Consider the following 16,901-nt stretch of genomic DNA (forward strand, 5'->3'; position numbering starts at 1 on the left):
CTCTGATTAATTTATTTCCCTACTCAGTGATATTTGGGACTTTCTACTATGTGTGCTTTAGGTTGTTTCTTCAGGTAGCCCTGAAAAGGAAAACAGACAGACAAACACACAGAGAACACAAGCACAGAAATATACTGATAGAACAAGTAAAGAAGCAAACCAAAAGGGGAAAGAAAAAAAGGAACAGGAAAGAAAGGAGAGGGAAAAAAAGAAAAGAAAAAAACCAAAAAGAAAAAAAAAGCAGGCAGGGAGTGGGGGGGGGGATAGCGACAGTCAGAGATAAAGGACAGTCTGAGAGCTTAAAAACTGGGGGCGGGGGGGGCAGGGGGGTGGGGGAGATAAGGATGAGATAAAGGAAAAACTATCTGGATGCTAAGAGTTGATCTGAGCACAGCAGTGCCTAAATGGTGGTCTTTCCCAGACTCCAGAGGGAAAGGGAGAAAAGAAGGAAGTAGGAAAATAGTAAAGAGAAGATGGGAAAAAAATTAAAGAGTAAAAATATTAAGAAAAAAGCCAATTAAAAGTATCAAGTAAAGCACAGCAGCTCTCCAGCGCCGATGAGTGTGGCTTGGTCCAGGTGGGTCGGGTCCCAAGGGCTGCTCTCTGAGGCCCCGCCTTGGTGGACGTGGGGAGAAGAATGGCGATGGACCCCCAACCCCTCCTCAGAGCATGCGTTGCCAGCCATTTTCTTGAGTCCAACCTCCTTGTGCTTCGGGCGGGTCTAATTGTTTCTGTTTTTTAAGTTCTGCCGGGTCTCTAAGTCCTTGCCCATGCACTCAGTATTGCCACCACACTTAAAATCTCCTGCAAGTGGGCGGCTTTCTGGTCGGGATCCAATAGGGGGATTGTGAAGTCAGATTTGTCCCCTGGCTCCGCCTGCAGTCAGTGAGCTGCCTGGCCCAAGGGAGAACAGTCTCTCTCTATCCGTGCTCAGCGGCTCTCAGTCTCAGGCTAAATCTCACCTCTCCAGGGATTAGGCTGTGAGTGATTCAGTCTCTCCTTCTCTTCCCCTGGTCTCTCTGCTGCCTGCCCGGCGGTGCCGCGAGCGGCTGTGAAGGTCCGTGTCCTCTGGAGACCCGGCGCCCGGCTCACGCAGGGCCTCCCCCAGATCAGCGCGCCTCTGGCCTCACAGCCGCCCCGCCCGCGCAGCTGTCCACGGAGCGGTGGCCTAGGGACTCGCGGGTTTCTGCGGGCCCAGCGCCAAGCCTCTGGGTGCTTTGTCTCCCGGCCCGGCGCTCCCTCCCCTAAAGTGTCCGGTCCCAGCTCGCACTCACTCACTCAGGCAACCGCAACCGTGGGACTGCTGCCGATAGGGGGTCTGTCCTCACACCTCCGTTCTTGGAGATCAGAAAGCTGTGGCTTTTTAATTCTTCTCAGTCTGATAATTGCGGGTGGATGGAGGTGATGGGGCTTCTTACTTCTCCACCATCTTGCCGCCCTCACATTTCACATTTTTAATTGTAATTTTGTTCCAGCCAGGCTTCTTTGGTTAAAAGATCCCCACTTAAATTATTTTGGCCAGAGATTTATTGTAAAAAGGCTATGGAATCTCATGGGAAGCTGCGAACAGTTTCATAATTTGGTGGGGCTTTATGGATCCTGGAGTAGGGGGGTGGCATGGCACCCAAGGCAGTTTTGAAGGTCCCAGTAAAGGAGTTTGTGGGCCTTCCTTCTGGGAGAATATAATGGTTACGGCCACAGTCTTTGGAGTCAAACAGTCCTGGGTTGAATCTTAGCAGTGTTATTTAGTAGGTCCATGATTTTGGCTAAATTCACATCTTTTGGAAGAGCCTCAGATTCGTCAGTATAATATGGGAGTAACTGTGGGACTCACTTCAGTAAGATTTTTATGAGGCTCAACTAAGATGATATATGTAAATCACTAACACAATACCTGACTTACACACATTAAGTTTTTTTTTTTTTAATTTTTATTGTTTTTATTATTTTAGAGAGAGAGAACATGAGCAGGGGAGGTCAGAGAGAGAGGGAGACACAGAAGCTGAAGACAGGCTCCAGGCTCTGAGCTGTCAGCACAGAGCCTGATGTGGGACTTGAACCCACGAACTGTGAGATCATGACCTGAGCCAAAGTCGGCCGCTTAGCCAACTGAGCCACCCAGGTGCCCCAACATACATTAAGTCTTGGGAAAAAAAAGGTTGGCAGTTGTTTTTATAATGAACATGACTCAGTAAACCTGTATGTTTAATCTTTACTTCTGTTTTCTGCTCTGTTATAAATTAACCCTATTGTTCATGACACTAGAGAAATAGTTTAAAACAAAATCTCCTTTCAACACAGAAATGCTCTTCACAAAGACAGTAAAGAAAGAAAACACTTTTTATTGCGTAAGCACTAAAGCTGAATGTGATGTATATAACAGGCAAACACTAAGAGATTGCAGATGGGAGTCTCACCACAGTATACAGTCAACCAGAAATATCCCATTACATACATGTTTTCAGGTAATCAATAACTAATCCTCAAGTAAGAGAACTTAACAGCACTATTTGTCACACATAGTTCATCCTAGGTTAACCTGGTAATTGAGGTGACCATTTGTGTTAGCTAACTGACCTTATCCAGAAGAAGAACAAACTTCACATATCTTTATTACAGGAAGTAGCTTTTAAAAAAACTTTTTAAAATGTTTTTTATTTATTTTTGAGAGACAGAGAGAGACAGCACAAACAGGGGAGGGTCAGACAGAAAGGGAGATACAGAATCTGAAGCAGGTTCCAGGCTCTGAGCTGTCAGCACAGAGCAGAGCCTGAGCCCAATGTGAGGCTCAAACCCACGAACCGTGAGATCATGACTTGAGCCAAAGCCAGACGCTCGACCCACTGAGCCACCCAGGTGCCCCACGAGGTAGCTTTGAAACTTGGATCAAGGTACCTACCCACTAAAATTAGGCTCCTACACTCCCAAGAAACTGGAAAATAGGGGCACTAACTCCCTTGATGTTTACATTTCAAAAATATGGCTTCCCTGTCCTTGCAAAAGACATTCCTAGGTCATAAATATACAAAATGCTTGTCCAGCTTTTTTTTTTAAAGACTTTTTTAATGTTTATTTATTTTTGAGAGAAAGAGAGACACGGTATAGAGCAGAAGCAGGGGAGGGGCAGAATGAGAGGGAGACACAGAATCTGAAGCAGTCTCCAGGTTCTGAGTCATCAGCAGAGTCAGACATGAGGCTCAAACCCACGAACTGTGAAATCATGACCTGAGCTGAAGTTGGACACTCAGCAGACTGAGCCACCCACATGCCCCACCATCTCGCTTACAAAATAATTTATTTTTATTTCAAAGGGAGGAGAAAGTACTTACAGGCTTTCTAGAGTAAATGCTCAAAGGAAAAAGAAGAGAGCGAAATTCCTTCACTTATTTTCAACAAGAAAATTAAGCGTCTTGTTTTTAATTTGTACTGGTCCTTAAAATTACAGAATGACCTCTCTGGTACCCTCTAAACCATGACTGTCCTGATATAATTATGGTACTAACTTGAAAATTCCTGGGTGAAATATCTGATTGCTTCTTCTAGTCATTTGTGCTTGTTGATGGTCAGCCTCTGCACTGGGTACCCTGAGGCAGAGCGCCCATCGCTAATCTAATCAGCCATAGCAAGAGGAGGAAAGAATCATATGGAAGAAAAAAATGGCCTTAAAAGTGGCTGTGACTAGAGCAACCTTTTAAAAGTGGCGAGGGACCCTGTAGTCACTGCCATATATCCAGTACACTGTTCCCTTTAGCCTTCAAATGCCTGAGGGAGCACTTTTGCTGTCTGCAGTGTTTCATAGGGTACTGACCTCTTAGCAGGTGCTCAACAGATATTGTTTGGCTGACAATTGTACAAAATATGCTCTTAGAAGATTAGAATTTTGTTAGGCATTCCTCCTGTGGAAAGCAACTCTGGGTTATGGTTGTTATTCTTTAGGTGGAGTATGATTGTTATTCTTTTTTCTTTAGTGTGAATTGCTAAAAATTCAGAAAATGGAGTTATGAACGGAAAACATTTAAAACAGAAACCAACTCAAATGGTTCCATATGAATGATTGTCACATTCTCTTTATAAAAGCAATCTTTAATAATCTTAAAATTTGTTTCTTTATTATGTCACTTGGGGAAAGGGAAAAAATACTCTCGTGGCCAAAATAAAAATATAGAATATGGAACAACTACATCTTAACGAAATCCCTTCTTTTTAGGAAAACTAGATTGAACCAGTTATTTTAGATATAGAGATTTTGTTTTTTCAAGTACAGAAATAGTACAAATATTTCTTACAGCAAACAAGGAAAAGAAAGAGAATAACAAATTGCCAGGTTGTCCCCACTCTCTCCCACCTTCCATCTAATCTGTCTTTGAAGTTATCCAAAGTAGAAAAGAACATTGTGGAAACCTGAGTGCTTAGTTAATAACTGAGGCAGGCAGCTCAGAGCTCTACTTCTCATGGTTCCAAATAAATTGTTGCTTCTGGAACCACCAACTTACAAGAGTTTAGGCCCGAAGGGATTCACGTAAGAGGAGGCAGTTGAATACGTAGAAATTGATTCTCACTATTGGAGAAACAAGGAGAGCAAGACCTAACAGTTATAGGTAGCAACACTACCCTTTTGTGAAGATCAACACAATAAAGATTATTTCTATGGGGAAATTTGTCATTCTTGAGTTCCAGCTGTCTGGAATCTTCAGGGGAAACAGTCCACCAGAACTTTAGGAAAAGTATATATAACAAAGCAAGACTCTGGCGAAGAAAATAAATTATTTTAAGTTGATTGTGACATTGTGGGATCACATGAATTCTGTGGTCATACCTTTCTACTGGAATGTGGGAGAGAACGCATACCACTGATATTTATGACAAATCTCTATAGACTATTATGTTGTTATGTTTTATTCTATACAGGCTTATTAAGGAAATGGAGAAGTATTCCACTAATACGTCTTTGGGTGACAAGCCAGTGGTGCAACCTAATGTAGCAGTACAGTTTGTTAACCTGTCTTCAGGAAACACTGTTCTCTTCTCTGTGAAGAAAGGTGAGCTGTTTGTCTCATGTACTTATGGTAGCAGAGAGCATTCTCCTGTCAATCATGAATAATGCCCTATTTGTGAAAATGTTGACTTAAAATTCTGCATTTCTCCCTCTCACAGGAGCTAGTGATTCTCTCCATCATGGTTCCACAACTGTGGACACAAAAGTGAACCAATTGAATGCAGACACAGACACTGAACTTCAAATTTTGCTCAATACCTCAAACAGTAGGTGTCAAACTTTGTTCCAGTAAAAACATACCCTCAAATTTATGGAATTAGTAACTGAAAATCCACTGAGTGAAAAATAATGTTTACTTAGTTTCATAGTGAGTAATTTGCATTTGAGTTCATTTGAACTCTGAAAAATTGTAACCTCTACTATTCTGGATGATAGAGATGATTTCTTTCTCTTTTTTTCTTTTCATAAACCCTTGAAGCAGAATTGAAATACTCTGATCATGGACACAAATCTGTTTTCTAACAAAAATCCAGCTAATGCAAGTCAGTTTTACACTTAAACATACATTTAAGAATAGTCAGTCACAAATTCTGCCCATATTTACTAGTGGCTTAGCACTTACAGGCTCAGAGGCATCCTACGGGCCCGCCTCGGGATATTTTATGTAACCAGCACAATCACAATCTTGTGGCAACAGACTTCCGTTATCTCTACTACTGTGGTGCTCACCATGGGTTTCCTATCATCTTGCATATGGCCCTTCAGAGATTTTTATGTCTAATGAGAGATGTTGGTACTTTTCAAAGTCTAAAAAAAATGATTATTTTGACAACAATAATAAGCAAAATGGCACACACATTTACTTTATTCTCTCAACCGATAAAAAGAAATCCAATACTAGAAAGTATATATTTTAGAATTCATAACGGTACTGCTAAGGAAGAAGGGGGTATATTTGTGCATCGGGCATGCTGTGGAATTTTGCTCCCATTTGCTTTGGCTACATGCTTTGTGAAGGTAGAGACTAAATCTAAGTCTTTTTTGCTCTTTTCTGTGATTTTCTTTTAATTAAAGAATATTTCATGCACATAGAAAAGTACCCAAAATAATATAAGCACACTTGTGTACTACCAGCAAGGTAACCTGATGTCATATTTTGCCATATTTGCTTCAGACCCCCTAAAAAAAGGAAGGTATTACGGCTACACCTGAAATCCTGTGCCCTATCTTTTCCCATCTCTCTCACCAGAAATAACATCTTTCTGAAGTTGATATGCTTCATTTTTATGTTGGTCTTTAAACTTGTGCTACATATTTATATATCTATACATAAAATATCCTATTTTGCAGTTCTTTAAAATATTTACATATGTGGTATCATGTTGTATGGAACTTACCGTTAAAAATTTTAGTTTAATTTTTTTGGAACTTGCTTCTTTTAAAAGAGCTAAACATCCCTTTTTGGAGATTTATTCATATGTCATAAAGTTTATTAACTTTTGCCTATCTCACAAATACGTTACAAGCATTATGATATTCCTTTTGCAGCTTGGAAGTTCAGTAATATGTTAGAGTGTTTTCTTCCTTTACTTGATCATCTTGTCATGTGTTTATTAGACATTCTGATTTTCTCTGTGACTTGCCTATTCAAACACTATGATCATTTCTCTACTTGATTGTCTTTTTCTTATTGGTCATTAGAAGTTTGTTGTGTACTCTGAACACTAATTCTTTATTTGTTATATAAGTCGCAAATATCTTTCCTCCAGTCTGTAGCAATGACATGGATGAGACTAGAGTGTGTTACGCTAAGCAAAATAAGTCAGTTGGAAAAAGACAAATACCATATAATTTCACTCATATGTGGAATTTAAGAAACAAAACAGATGAACATAGAGGAAAGGAGTAAAAAAAGAGAGAGGGCGGAAAACCATAGGAGACTCTTAACTATAGAGAACAATCAGAGAGTTGATGGAGGCAAGGTGGGTGGAGGCACGATGGACTAAATTGGTACTAAGGAGGGCACTTGTTATGCTGAGCACTGGCTGTTACATGTAACTGATGAAGAATTACTAAATTCTACTCCTAAAACAAACATTACAATACATGTTAACTAACTAGAATTTAAATAAAAACTTGAAAAAAAGCTGTCAAATGGTGTATCTAGAAATACAGAGATTTTTAAAAATTATAGGTAAATAAAATTTCTTCTAGTGAATCTGAAGATCTAGTTGAAAGTGATTATTTTCTAATAAATGAGCAAAATACTGTAGGAGTGAGGAGCGGGGTAAACAAGAATTTTCATTTTTTACTTATATATGTCTATAGATTTGACTTTTACATCAACCATTTCATTCTTTTATAAAAACAATAATAATGAAAAGAAGCCTTACTGCATATTTTTAGGGTTAACCTTGTTATCTAGTGTTGAGAAGGAACAACTTTATAAGGTCAATGTGCCATGAAAAAACTCCGTAAACCAATCTCTATTTCTGGGTAGAGGATAGAACAACATAGCTGGCTATCGAGGATACTTTTGGAGTTATCAGGACATTGTCTGCCTAGCTCTGCAATCATAGTCACACTGAATATGCTGGCTCACTTCCAGTGTTTTAATTTTTCTGTTATCACTAGTAAAAGCAGAGTTTAGAAAATTAATTCAGCCTAAACTGTGTAATTATTTTTGTTGCTTCTGTTTTAAATATGCCAACAGCTGTACAAAGTGTTAGAAGGCATTCTCAGGTTGTTCTGTTTGACCACTGTTATGGCCAGCCTCCGTACAAAACCCCCTGCCGTGGCTGTACTTTTCTAAGTATGAGGAATAGCTGACCACTTTTTCCAATCCCCTGAAGAAATATGTCACAATAGTCTTCCAGCCTTGGGAAAAGCCTGTGATCATCATGAAGTAGTCAATAGTTCAAGAGATGATGGAAAATATCTGGCTCCACTGAAATAGTCCCTAATATGTACAATGTGAGGTCCTGGTTCTGTGGCTGAATAGGTTGGTTTCTGCTCAGTCCCTTTTAAATAGGAGACAGAGCTCACAGACCACTTTTCTAGGCACAGCTGCCTCAATATTTGCTTGCTGTTTCCGGTCTGATGTCCTAACAGTGGGTGAAGAGACATGGCTTTGGGCTACCTGTTCACTCTGTCTTGCTGCATTTCAGAAAGCAAGATGTTATTTTATACATGAGATCCTCACAATACCTCCTTAAGGTGGATTATAAATTTTTGTCCCCATTTAGAAGGCAAGGAATCTGAAACTCAGGGAAAAAAAATTAACATTAGTGGAATGGCAAGCCACAGGTTATATATGTTAATTACATATTGCAATCGAGTAAAGATTCAGCCAGCAAATCATTTTTACTGTACTTGACTCAAATATTAAGCGGCCATGCAGTTGAACAATGACATGGGACTTTTTGTTTGCCCTTACGTTCACTTGTTGATTTTAGTTTTTTTTTATTTACAGGGAACGCAATGGCATGTGGCTTTGTAGTGTACCAAAACAGCAAGTTTTTCAAATCAAAAGTTTTTAAAACTGAATCAGATTTTAGTCAAAAAGTTATCTCAAGCAGGACTGATATAGAAGGAGATAAGAATACTTCTGTTGATTTTGTCTTTAATCCAACGGTGAGTTTTCCCAGTAACAACAAGAAAAATTCAGTCCACTTTTGATTACAAAAGCAGGTTTGGTTGGGCAAAAGAAATCTACAGAAAAACACTTTATTTTTTTTTAAAGTTTTTATTTAAATTCCAGTTAGTTAACATACAGTGTAATATTAGTTTCATGTGTACGATATAGTGATTTAACAGGAAAATTCTGTGAAAATATTCATTTACACCTTCTCCGACCCATGTTTTTGGCAGACTAGCCAAATGCAAAATGAGCTAATTTGAACTTCCTATCCTTCCCCCCTCCCTAATCTATAATGAAGATGTTACACTTAGTACATACCTAATTGATTTCTAATATGCTTATCTTCTCCTATTTGATTTTTTTCTATCTGGTTAAGTATTTAAAAAGACATCAGTTGTCGTTGTCTTTTCAATTTACAGTATGACCACAAAAAATTGAAAATTCATTCCTATGCCTGTGTCTATTGGAATTTTACCAAAAACGATTGGGACACAAAAGGCTGCATCAAAAAGGACGGCGCTAATGGATTCTACTGTCAATGCAACCATACCACCAATTTCGGTGTATTAATGGTAAGGATGTGCATAGTAATCTCTTTTCAGACAGGAATTTTCCTTATACACAGTTCTGACATGTACTAATTGGAGATAACTTTGGGGCTTAGTTTGTGTAGATACTCAACCTAGATTACATGGAAAAGCAGGGAATGGAGTGATGACTAATAAAGGAAGTTCTGGTAAAAGCAAGTAAATAGAGCTTTTTGCAGTATGGTCTCAGGGTGGATGAGTTCCGCACTGTGCATATGGGAGCCCATATGTAAAAGAAGAGCTGACAGGATCCATTCAACTAACTCAACATGTGAAACTTGAAGTTGTTACAGCCAGAGGTAAGGCTGTGGAGCTGTGTGTTGAGGATGGGTTTAATACATACTTAACTGTGGGCGGGCAGTTTAAATCAGTTTCCCAATGCTTTTTCCGTTGGAATAATCTAAGTTGCTAAGTTTATGTTAGAAGATAAAAGAGGAAAAGCTCTTGAATTCATCCATAACACTTAGCTCTGGTGTGCAGCTAAAAGTGCACCTTTGGAAGTTCTTGGGCTGACTCTTTTAAGAGAGGAACTTTTGTTTGTTCTATTTTCAGAAACATATAATTCTGGTAAAATAAAAAAAATGTTAGTTTTTACACTTGATGGAATGCTGTTATATGTAATGGAAGGGGGAGGGATGTAGCATCTTGCATTTATTAATACTATGAATCCTCCTGAGAAAAGCAGATGTTTTCATTCTCCACTGTCTGTGATGTAGCCATATCTGGGAAGACAATAGAGGTCAGAACATACTGGCACAACAGCATCTCAAATGATAGAAACTTGCTTTAATAAAGTTTTTCACCATATAAATTTTTATTTATTTTTAAAAAACTTATTTAAATCCAAGTTAGTTAACATATAGTGTAATTATGGTTTCAGAAGTAGAATTTAGTGATTCATTACTTACATGTAACACCCAGTGCTCATTCCAACAAGTGTCCTCCTTAATACCCATCACCCACTTAGCCCATTCCTCACCCACCTCCCCTCCAGCAGTCCTCAGCTTGTTGTCTGTATTTAAAAGTCTCTCATGGTTTGCCCCCCTCTCTGTTTTTATCTTATTTATCCTTCCCTTCCCCTTTGTTCATCTGTTCTGATTCTTTAATTCCACATATGAGTGAAATGGTATGATATTTGTCTTTCTCTGACTGTTATTTTGCTTAGCACAATACATTCTAGTTCCATACATGTTGTTACCAAAGGCAAGATTTCATTCTTTTTGATTGCGGAGTAATATTCCATTATCTATCTATCTATACACACATTTATATTATATGTGTGTGTGTATATGTATGGTATTACATATGGTATATATGGTATTTATATATGTGTATATATATGATACATATATATACATACATAGATACATACCACCTCTTCTTTATCCATTCATCAGTCAACGGATATTTGGACTCTTGCCATAATTTGGATATTGTTGATAGTGCTGCTATAAATATTGGGGTACATGTGTTCCTTCAAGTCAGCATTTTGTATCCTTTGGATAGATACCTAGTAGTGCAATTGCTGGTCATAGGGTAGTTGTATTTTCAACTTTTTGAGGAACTTCCATACTGTTTTCCAGAGTGGCTGCACCAATTTGCATTCCCACCAGCAGTGCAAAATAGTTCCCCTTTCTCTGCATCCTCACCAACATCTGTCATATCCTGAGTTGTTAATTTTAGCCATTCTGACTGGTATGAGGTGGTATCTCATTGTGATTTTCATTTGTATTTCCCTGATAATGAGTGAAGTTGAGCATTTTTTCATGTGTCTTAACTTGAATTAATGTAGCCATTCAGGGGTGCCTGGGTGGCTCAGTTGGTTAAATGTCTGATTCTTGATTTTGGCTCAGGTCATGATCTCACAGTTTGTGAGATCAAGCCCTGTGTTGGGCTGTGCACAGACAGAGGGAGCCTGCTTGGGACTCTCTTTCTCCCTCTCTCTCTCTGCCCCTCCCCTGCACACATGCATATGTGCTCTCTTTTTCTCTCTCAAAATAAATAAATAACATTTAAAATTTTAAAAAGTAAAATATCAATTCAGATTAAAATATGTTAAGAAATTGCTGTATATTTGTTCAAGAGACATAGGTAATATTTGTAAGTACATAAAAAAGTAACCTCTGGAGAAGAGAAATTATTTCAAGAGATAGGGTATTATGATGTGGGGTATTGGCATTTAAGAGAAATCTACATTTTTTAATGTTTCTACATTTCTTTCATGTTATGTCAATATTACTTTCTAATTTTCTAAATTATTAAAATAAGGGCAGGCAAAAATATTATATATATCCTACCCATCCAGTGACCTCCATTATTACTTCTCCACAGAACATACTTATCTATGAATATATATTAAAATACTTGGCTAGATACAGATATATTGGACAACAATAAGACTGCCTTTTTAAAACAATTATCAGGATTGTATGAACATATTTCCATGTCCAGAAAACATTTCTGCAAGCTTATTTTTAGTACCTTAGCTTAGATATGCATATTTCCTCTTTATTTCCTCTTGGATGAGAGTTACACATAAAAATAATGTAAGGGATAAATGAAATAACTTTAGCCAATTTAGATCTAATCCAAACAACCTTGATTTTAAACATTGAGGTAAAGTATATATGTTTTCCTTAACTGAATTGTTTAGATAACTGTTCACAATACTGTAATTCATCTAAACTGCTTAGAGAAAAGAGGTAAATTTATTTATCTTTAAAATATATCAATAGTTTTATAAAAACACATATCTGGCAACTCTCTGATTATTTTGACCAACATAACTTTTTATGATGTTGACTTTCATAGACATTTCAGGAATGGTTACTTAAAAATATGAGTCTTAATTTATTTTTCAGAGTTTCAAAAAGAACTATAAATATCCTGAATCACTAGACAAATTATCCACCGCTGGATGTGCACTGTCCATTACTGGTTTGTTCCTTACAATTGTATTTCAGATTGTCACCAGGTAAGAAGGAAAAACAGGCTCTTTTTATAAGAAAATTGATATCTTGATATTATTCCCTCTGTACATATTCTCATCAGAAAACAGTCTCTTGGAGCTAAAAGGGAAATCAGAATTAGTTCAAGAAGTTTATCTTATAGAAGAGGACACTCAGTTCTGGAGAGGTTAAGAAATACATACAAATAAATATATAATTAAAATTGTGGTAATTGCTTTGAAGAAGAATTACATACCATGTAATTACAAGTTTGTCATGTAAAAATACTATGGTCCCAAAGCTCATTAATGCTATATAGTACCTATGTGTTGAACAGAACCATACTTACCAGTTTGCTAAACAATGTTTTTAAAAATTAAACTAATTTAAAATACATATTAAGTTTTCAAATGGTCAAACTTTTAAAAAAGTCATTGAATCCCATAGTTCAAAAAAAAAATCTAACTTAAGGGGCACCTGGGTGGCTGAGTCCATTAAGTGTCTGACTTTGGCTCCGGTCATGTTTCACAGATTGTGGGTTCATGCCCCACATGGAGCTCTCTGCTGTTAGCATACAGTCTGCTTTTTCTCCTCTGTCTCCCTCTCTCTGTTTCTTCCCTGCTCGTGTTCTCTCTCTCAAAAATAAATAAATATTTTTTAAGAAATATAACTTAAAACACTACCTATAAACACATATTTCTTTACACCTTGACCTCCTCACTAAAGGTCCAATTTTGTATAGCACTTGTCATTTTTTTCACACGCTACATTTGTAATTATCTGTAAATAGAAGTTTTTTTATGTATCAGTTTACTTGGGTACTCTCTGTTTTCCCTCTCACCATGAAAATCAATGAGGATAGTGATTTTGTTGTTGCTGTTGTTGTTTGTTTTGTTTTATTAGTGTATCCCCAGGACTGAGCACAGTACCTGGCCCTTCGTAGAGGAATGTCTGTAGAATAAGTGGGACTATTGGGCATGCCTACGTGGTCCTCCTCGCAAACACAAGATGTCCCAAGATGAATTCAACTTTCTTTCAGAATTATTTCTCCCTACTAAATTCTTTCATAAGTGTTTTCTCAGATGTGTAGATTCATAATTTTTTATTTGAAGGCCTTGCTGTTTAAAAATATTTCCTGAAAATTTATTTAAAAAACTAAAACCACTGAAAAGTTGCTAAATTCTTCAAGCACTTCATAAGAACAGGGGTATTCTCTTATACAGCGTAATACCATTATCCTTGCTCAGGAAATTCAACCCAACCAATTTACCATTGATATTACTATGTCAACATACAATCCATATTCAAAGTTCTTCAGTTGTCCCATTAATATCCATTATAGGTGAGTGGTTTTTCCCCCCTAATTAATTTAGTTGTTATGTTTCTTTTTTTAATTTTGTAATGTTTATTTAATTTTGAGAGAGAGAAGAAGACAGAGCACAAGTTGGGGAGGGGTAGAGAGAGAGGGAGACACAGTCTGAAGCAGGCTCCAGGCTCTGAGCTGTCAGCACAAAGCTTGATGAGGGGCTTGAACTCACGAACTATGAGATCATGACCCGAGCCAGTCAGACACTCAACTGACTGAGCCACTCAGGCATCCCAGATGTCATGGTTCTTTAGTCTCATTTAGCCTAAAATATTTCTCTGCTTTTTTTGTTGGTTTGTTTTGGTCTTTTAGGACATTAAATCTTTTGAGATGTTCATGTCAGTTATATTGTAGAAAGTAGAATATTTAACAGTGTAGGATTTGTCTGAAATTTTCCTCATGATTAGATACAGGTTAAATATTTTTGATAAAAATACTAAATCATTAAGTCTTTTTCAGTGTGATATAGCAAGAAGCACGTGATGACAGTTTGTCCCATTATTGTATTAAATTGGATTCCTTGTTTACAGTGGTGTCTACAGGAATTCTATACCCTGAAGGTTATTATTTTCCCCTTTGTAAACAATAAGTAATCTGTGGGATGATACTTTAAAATTGTGTGACTATCCTGTTCCCCAACTTTTACTTAATGGTACTAATTGGAATATATTATTACCTTGATGGTTGAAAATGATTCTTTCTCTATTCCTTGGTAAAAAAGTGTACTCTCCAATGTAATCAGAAGGATCCCTTCATGTTGTTTTGGCATGTCCCTATCAGTCTTCAAGCACTTTTTAATTTCAGGCACAGGAAGATGACCCAAGCACATTTTCACTTTCTCTGCCTCATATTTAGAAAAAGCCATTTGTTCAAAGAGCCAGACCTCCTTTTGACTCCTCTTTACCTATCCGAGTAATGAACCTCTTGCCATTCACTGTTTTTATAACGAGTGCTAATTATGGGCCAAGCACTGTACAAACTGAATATCAAACTATGAACAAGCAAGTAAGCTCCCATCTCTCATGATATTTATATTCTTTGGCAAAGGCAGATGTTATACAAATATATACAGAACTAAATATATGATTGCAAATAGCAGTAAGTGCCTTGAACGAACATTGCATGCCATGTAATTAGGGGTCTGTTATGTAAAATTAAATGGCTCTTATATTTGTCCTTTTATTTGTATTTATATTAATGTCTTTTTTTGAGAGAGAGCAAGTGGGGGAGGGGCAGCGAGAGGGGGACAGAGGAACTAAAACGGACTCTGTGTAACACAGAGCGTATGATGAGGGGCTCCGACTCATGAACTGCAAGTTGCTGTTGGACCTGAGCTGAAGTTGGACACCTAACCAACTGAGCTACCAGGGCCCCCTTTTATTTGTATTTCTATCATAATCATACTTGAGCAGTTTTTGAACCTATTTGAATAAGTTGCAGTAGCGGATTTTGTTTTCATTCTCTATCAACAGGTTTCTTAGCACAGTTATGCTGCCATATATGTCACTAAAAACTCATCAGGAAGCAAAAACAAAAATTAAAAAATGGTATTGACTTTTAAATTGTGAATCAAATAGTTTTCTTTGTTCATGGACAGGGTCCCCCATAATTAAATATAAATTACATATAATATGTATGTTATAGCAAATTATATATAATTTAAATATATAAGATATATAAGCTACATAATATATAAATTATAATACATTATTTAATTATATATATTACATGGAAAAATAACACAATATTAATGTATTGAATATAGTAATATACAGAAGAGCCAGGCTGTTTGAAAATAGCCTGTTCTCCCTGTGGATTACAATTTCTGTTTGAAATTAGAAAAAAAATTAGAAGCTAACAACTTTTCTATAAAAGGAATTTTTTTTTAGTACTCTTTGCAGTTCTTGTCATTACAACTTTCAAAAGACTGAATGAAATTTTGGATTATTCAGAAAATTTCAGCTAAAACATCAAGAAGATGAACAGAGTTCTGTTTAAATATAAACTTTTTATGCATTGTATAAATCCAAAGACTGAGAAGGTTTATGATAAAATCCAAAGACTGAGCAGGTTCATGATAAAATCATAAAGAATATGTAATTAGTAAGCAGACTTATTCATCAGATTCTGAGATATTAAAAATGGCTATTTGAAGATGTTAGAACTTTAAGCACAGTAATACACTTAGGGAAATAATTATTTGAAGATGCCTTGTAGTCTGAAAAATCCAAAGTCATAGATGGTAGCAAATGGAAATTCTATAACTTTCATTAATATAAGACAGCATACCATAGTATACAGAGAATTGTAACATGTCATCAAAGGGGCCTAAAGAATATATCTGCCTTTAACCATTAAGGCAGACAATACATGCACAGTAAGGAGAATATGAAACTTCACATTTGAGATCAACCTTATTTAGGGCAACCTTGAATTCTCTGCTAATCTGAAAATACACAGGTCGGCCACCACAGAACATACATGTGAGCATGAGCGCACATACACACCTTTTCATTCTCTCTCTCTCTCCCACTGCCTTTTAAAAACTCCTGGCAAACAATGCCAGCTTGCAGACAAAATGAGAAAAGGCTGTTCTTTTCTAGCAAAGATTGTAGGTAAAGTTGAGAAGGATAAAACCCCCAAAAGGTTTAAAGAATACTTCGTGCTACCCTCCCAGAAATTATATCTTCAAACAAAGGAGCAGTCTTCAAGCATGGTTTATATTATAAGGATCATCCAGAGCATCTTGACCATTTGACCGTCAGCAGGTAGTCCTTAAAGTATGGTCCTTGGAACACGAGTCTTTGGGAGATATTCCATCGAAAAAGGGTTGTGAAATGTCTTACAGAAAAGACACAGGTGAAACTTTGTTGAGTATAAGCCTTTCGGAGGGATAGTAGTCATCAGTCTACTCAAATTATGAATAATATCATTAATAACAATAGACTATGAAACCCATTTTAAATATTTATACTTAATTTAAAATCTTTATGGGAATCTTACTCTTTAAATGTAATATAAGCTTAACATTATACCATTTTGTTTTAAACTTATAAAAGTAATCAAAATTATATTTGGCCTTATCTTTTAAAATCCATAGTTGGTTTTTTTTTAATATAAAAGACTTTTAATTTAATTTAATTTATTTATTTTTAAATGTTTATTTGCTTTGAGAGAGTGAATATGTGTGTGTGTGCCAGAGTGAGGGAGGGGCAGAGAGACTAGGAGAGAGGGAGAATCCCAAGCAGACTCCTGCTCTTAGCATTGAGCCCCACACAAGGCTCGGACCCACAAACCATGAGATCATGACCTGAGCTGAAATCAAAAGTCAGATGCTTAACTGACTGAGCCACCCAGGTGCCCC

The 16,901-nt window shown here is 37.0% G+C and overlaps 1 protein-coding gene across 1 annotated transcript in view; it reads left to right on the top strand.

The window, feature by feature from the left end:
* Positions 1–16,901, top strand: part of ADGRG7 (adhesion G protein-coupled receptor G7) — a 59,382-nt gene that overhangs the window by 19,583 nt on the left and 22,898 nt on the right. The window contains exons 7-11 of the mRNA XM_029938696.1: positions 4,909–5,039; positions 5,155–5,262; positions 8,469–8,629; positions 9,056–9,208; positions 12,085–12,197. Coding sequence (XP_029794556.1) covers positions 4,909–5,039; positions 5,155–5,262; positions 8,469–8,629; positions 9,056–9,208; positions 12,085–12,197 — 666 coding nt within the window. The remainder of the gene's footprint in view (positions 1–4,908; positions 5,040–5,154; positions 5,263–8,468; positions 8,630–9,055; positions 9,209–12,084; positions 12,198–16,901) is intronic.

Source organism: Suricata suricatta, chromosome 5 (genome assembly GCF_006229205.1).
Source record: "Suricata suricatta isolate VVHF042 chromosome 5, meerkat_22Aug2017_6uvM2_HiC, whole genome shotgun sequence".
Lineage (NCBI taxonomy): Eukaryota > Metazoa > Chordata > Mammalia > Carnivora > Herpestidae > Suricata > Suricata suricatta.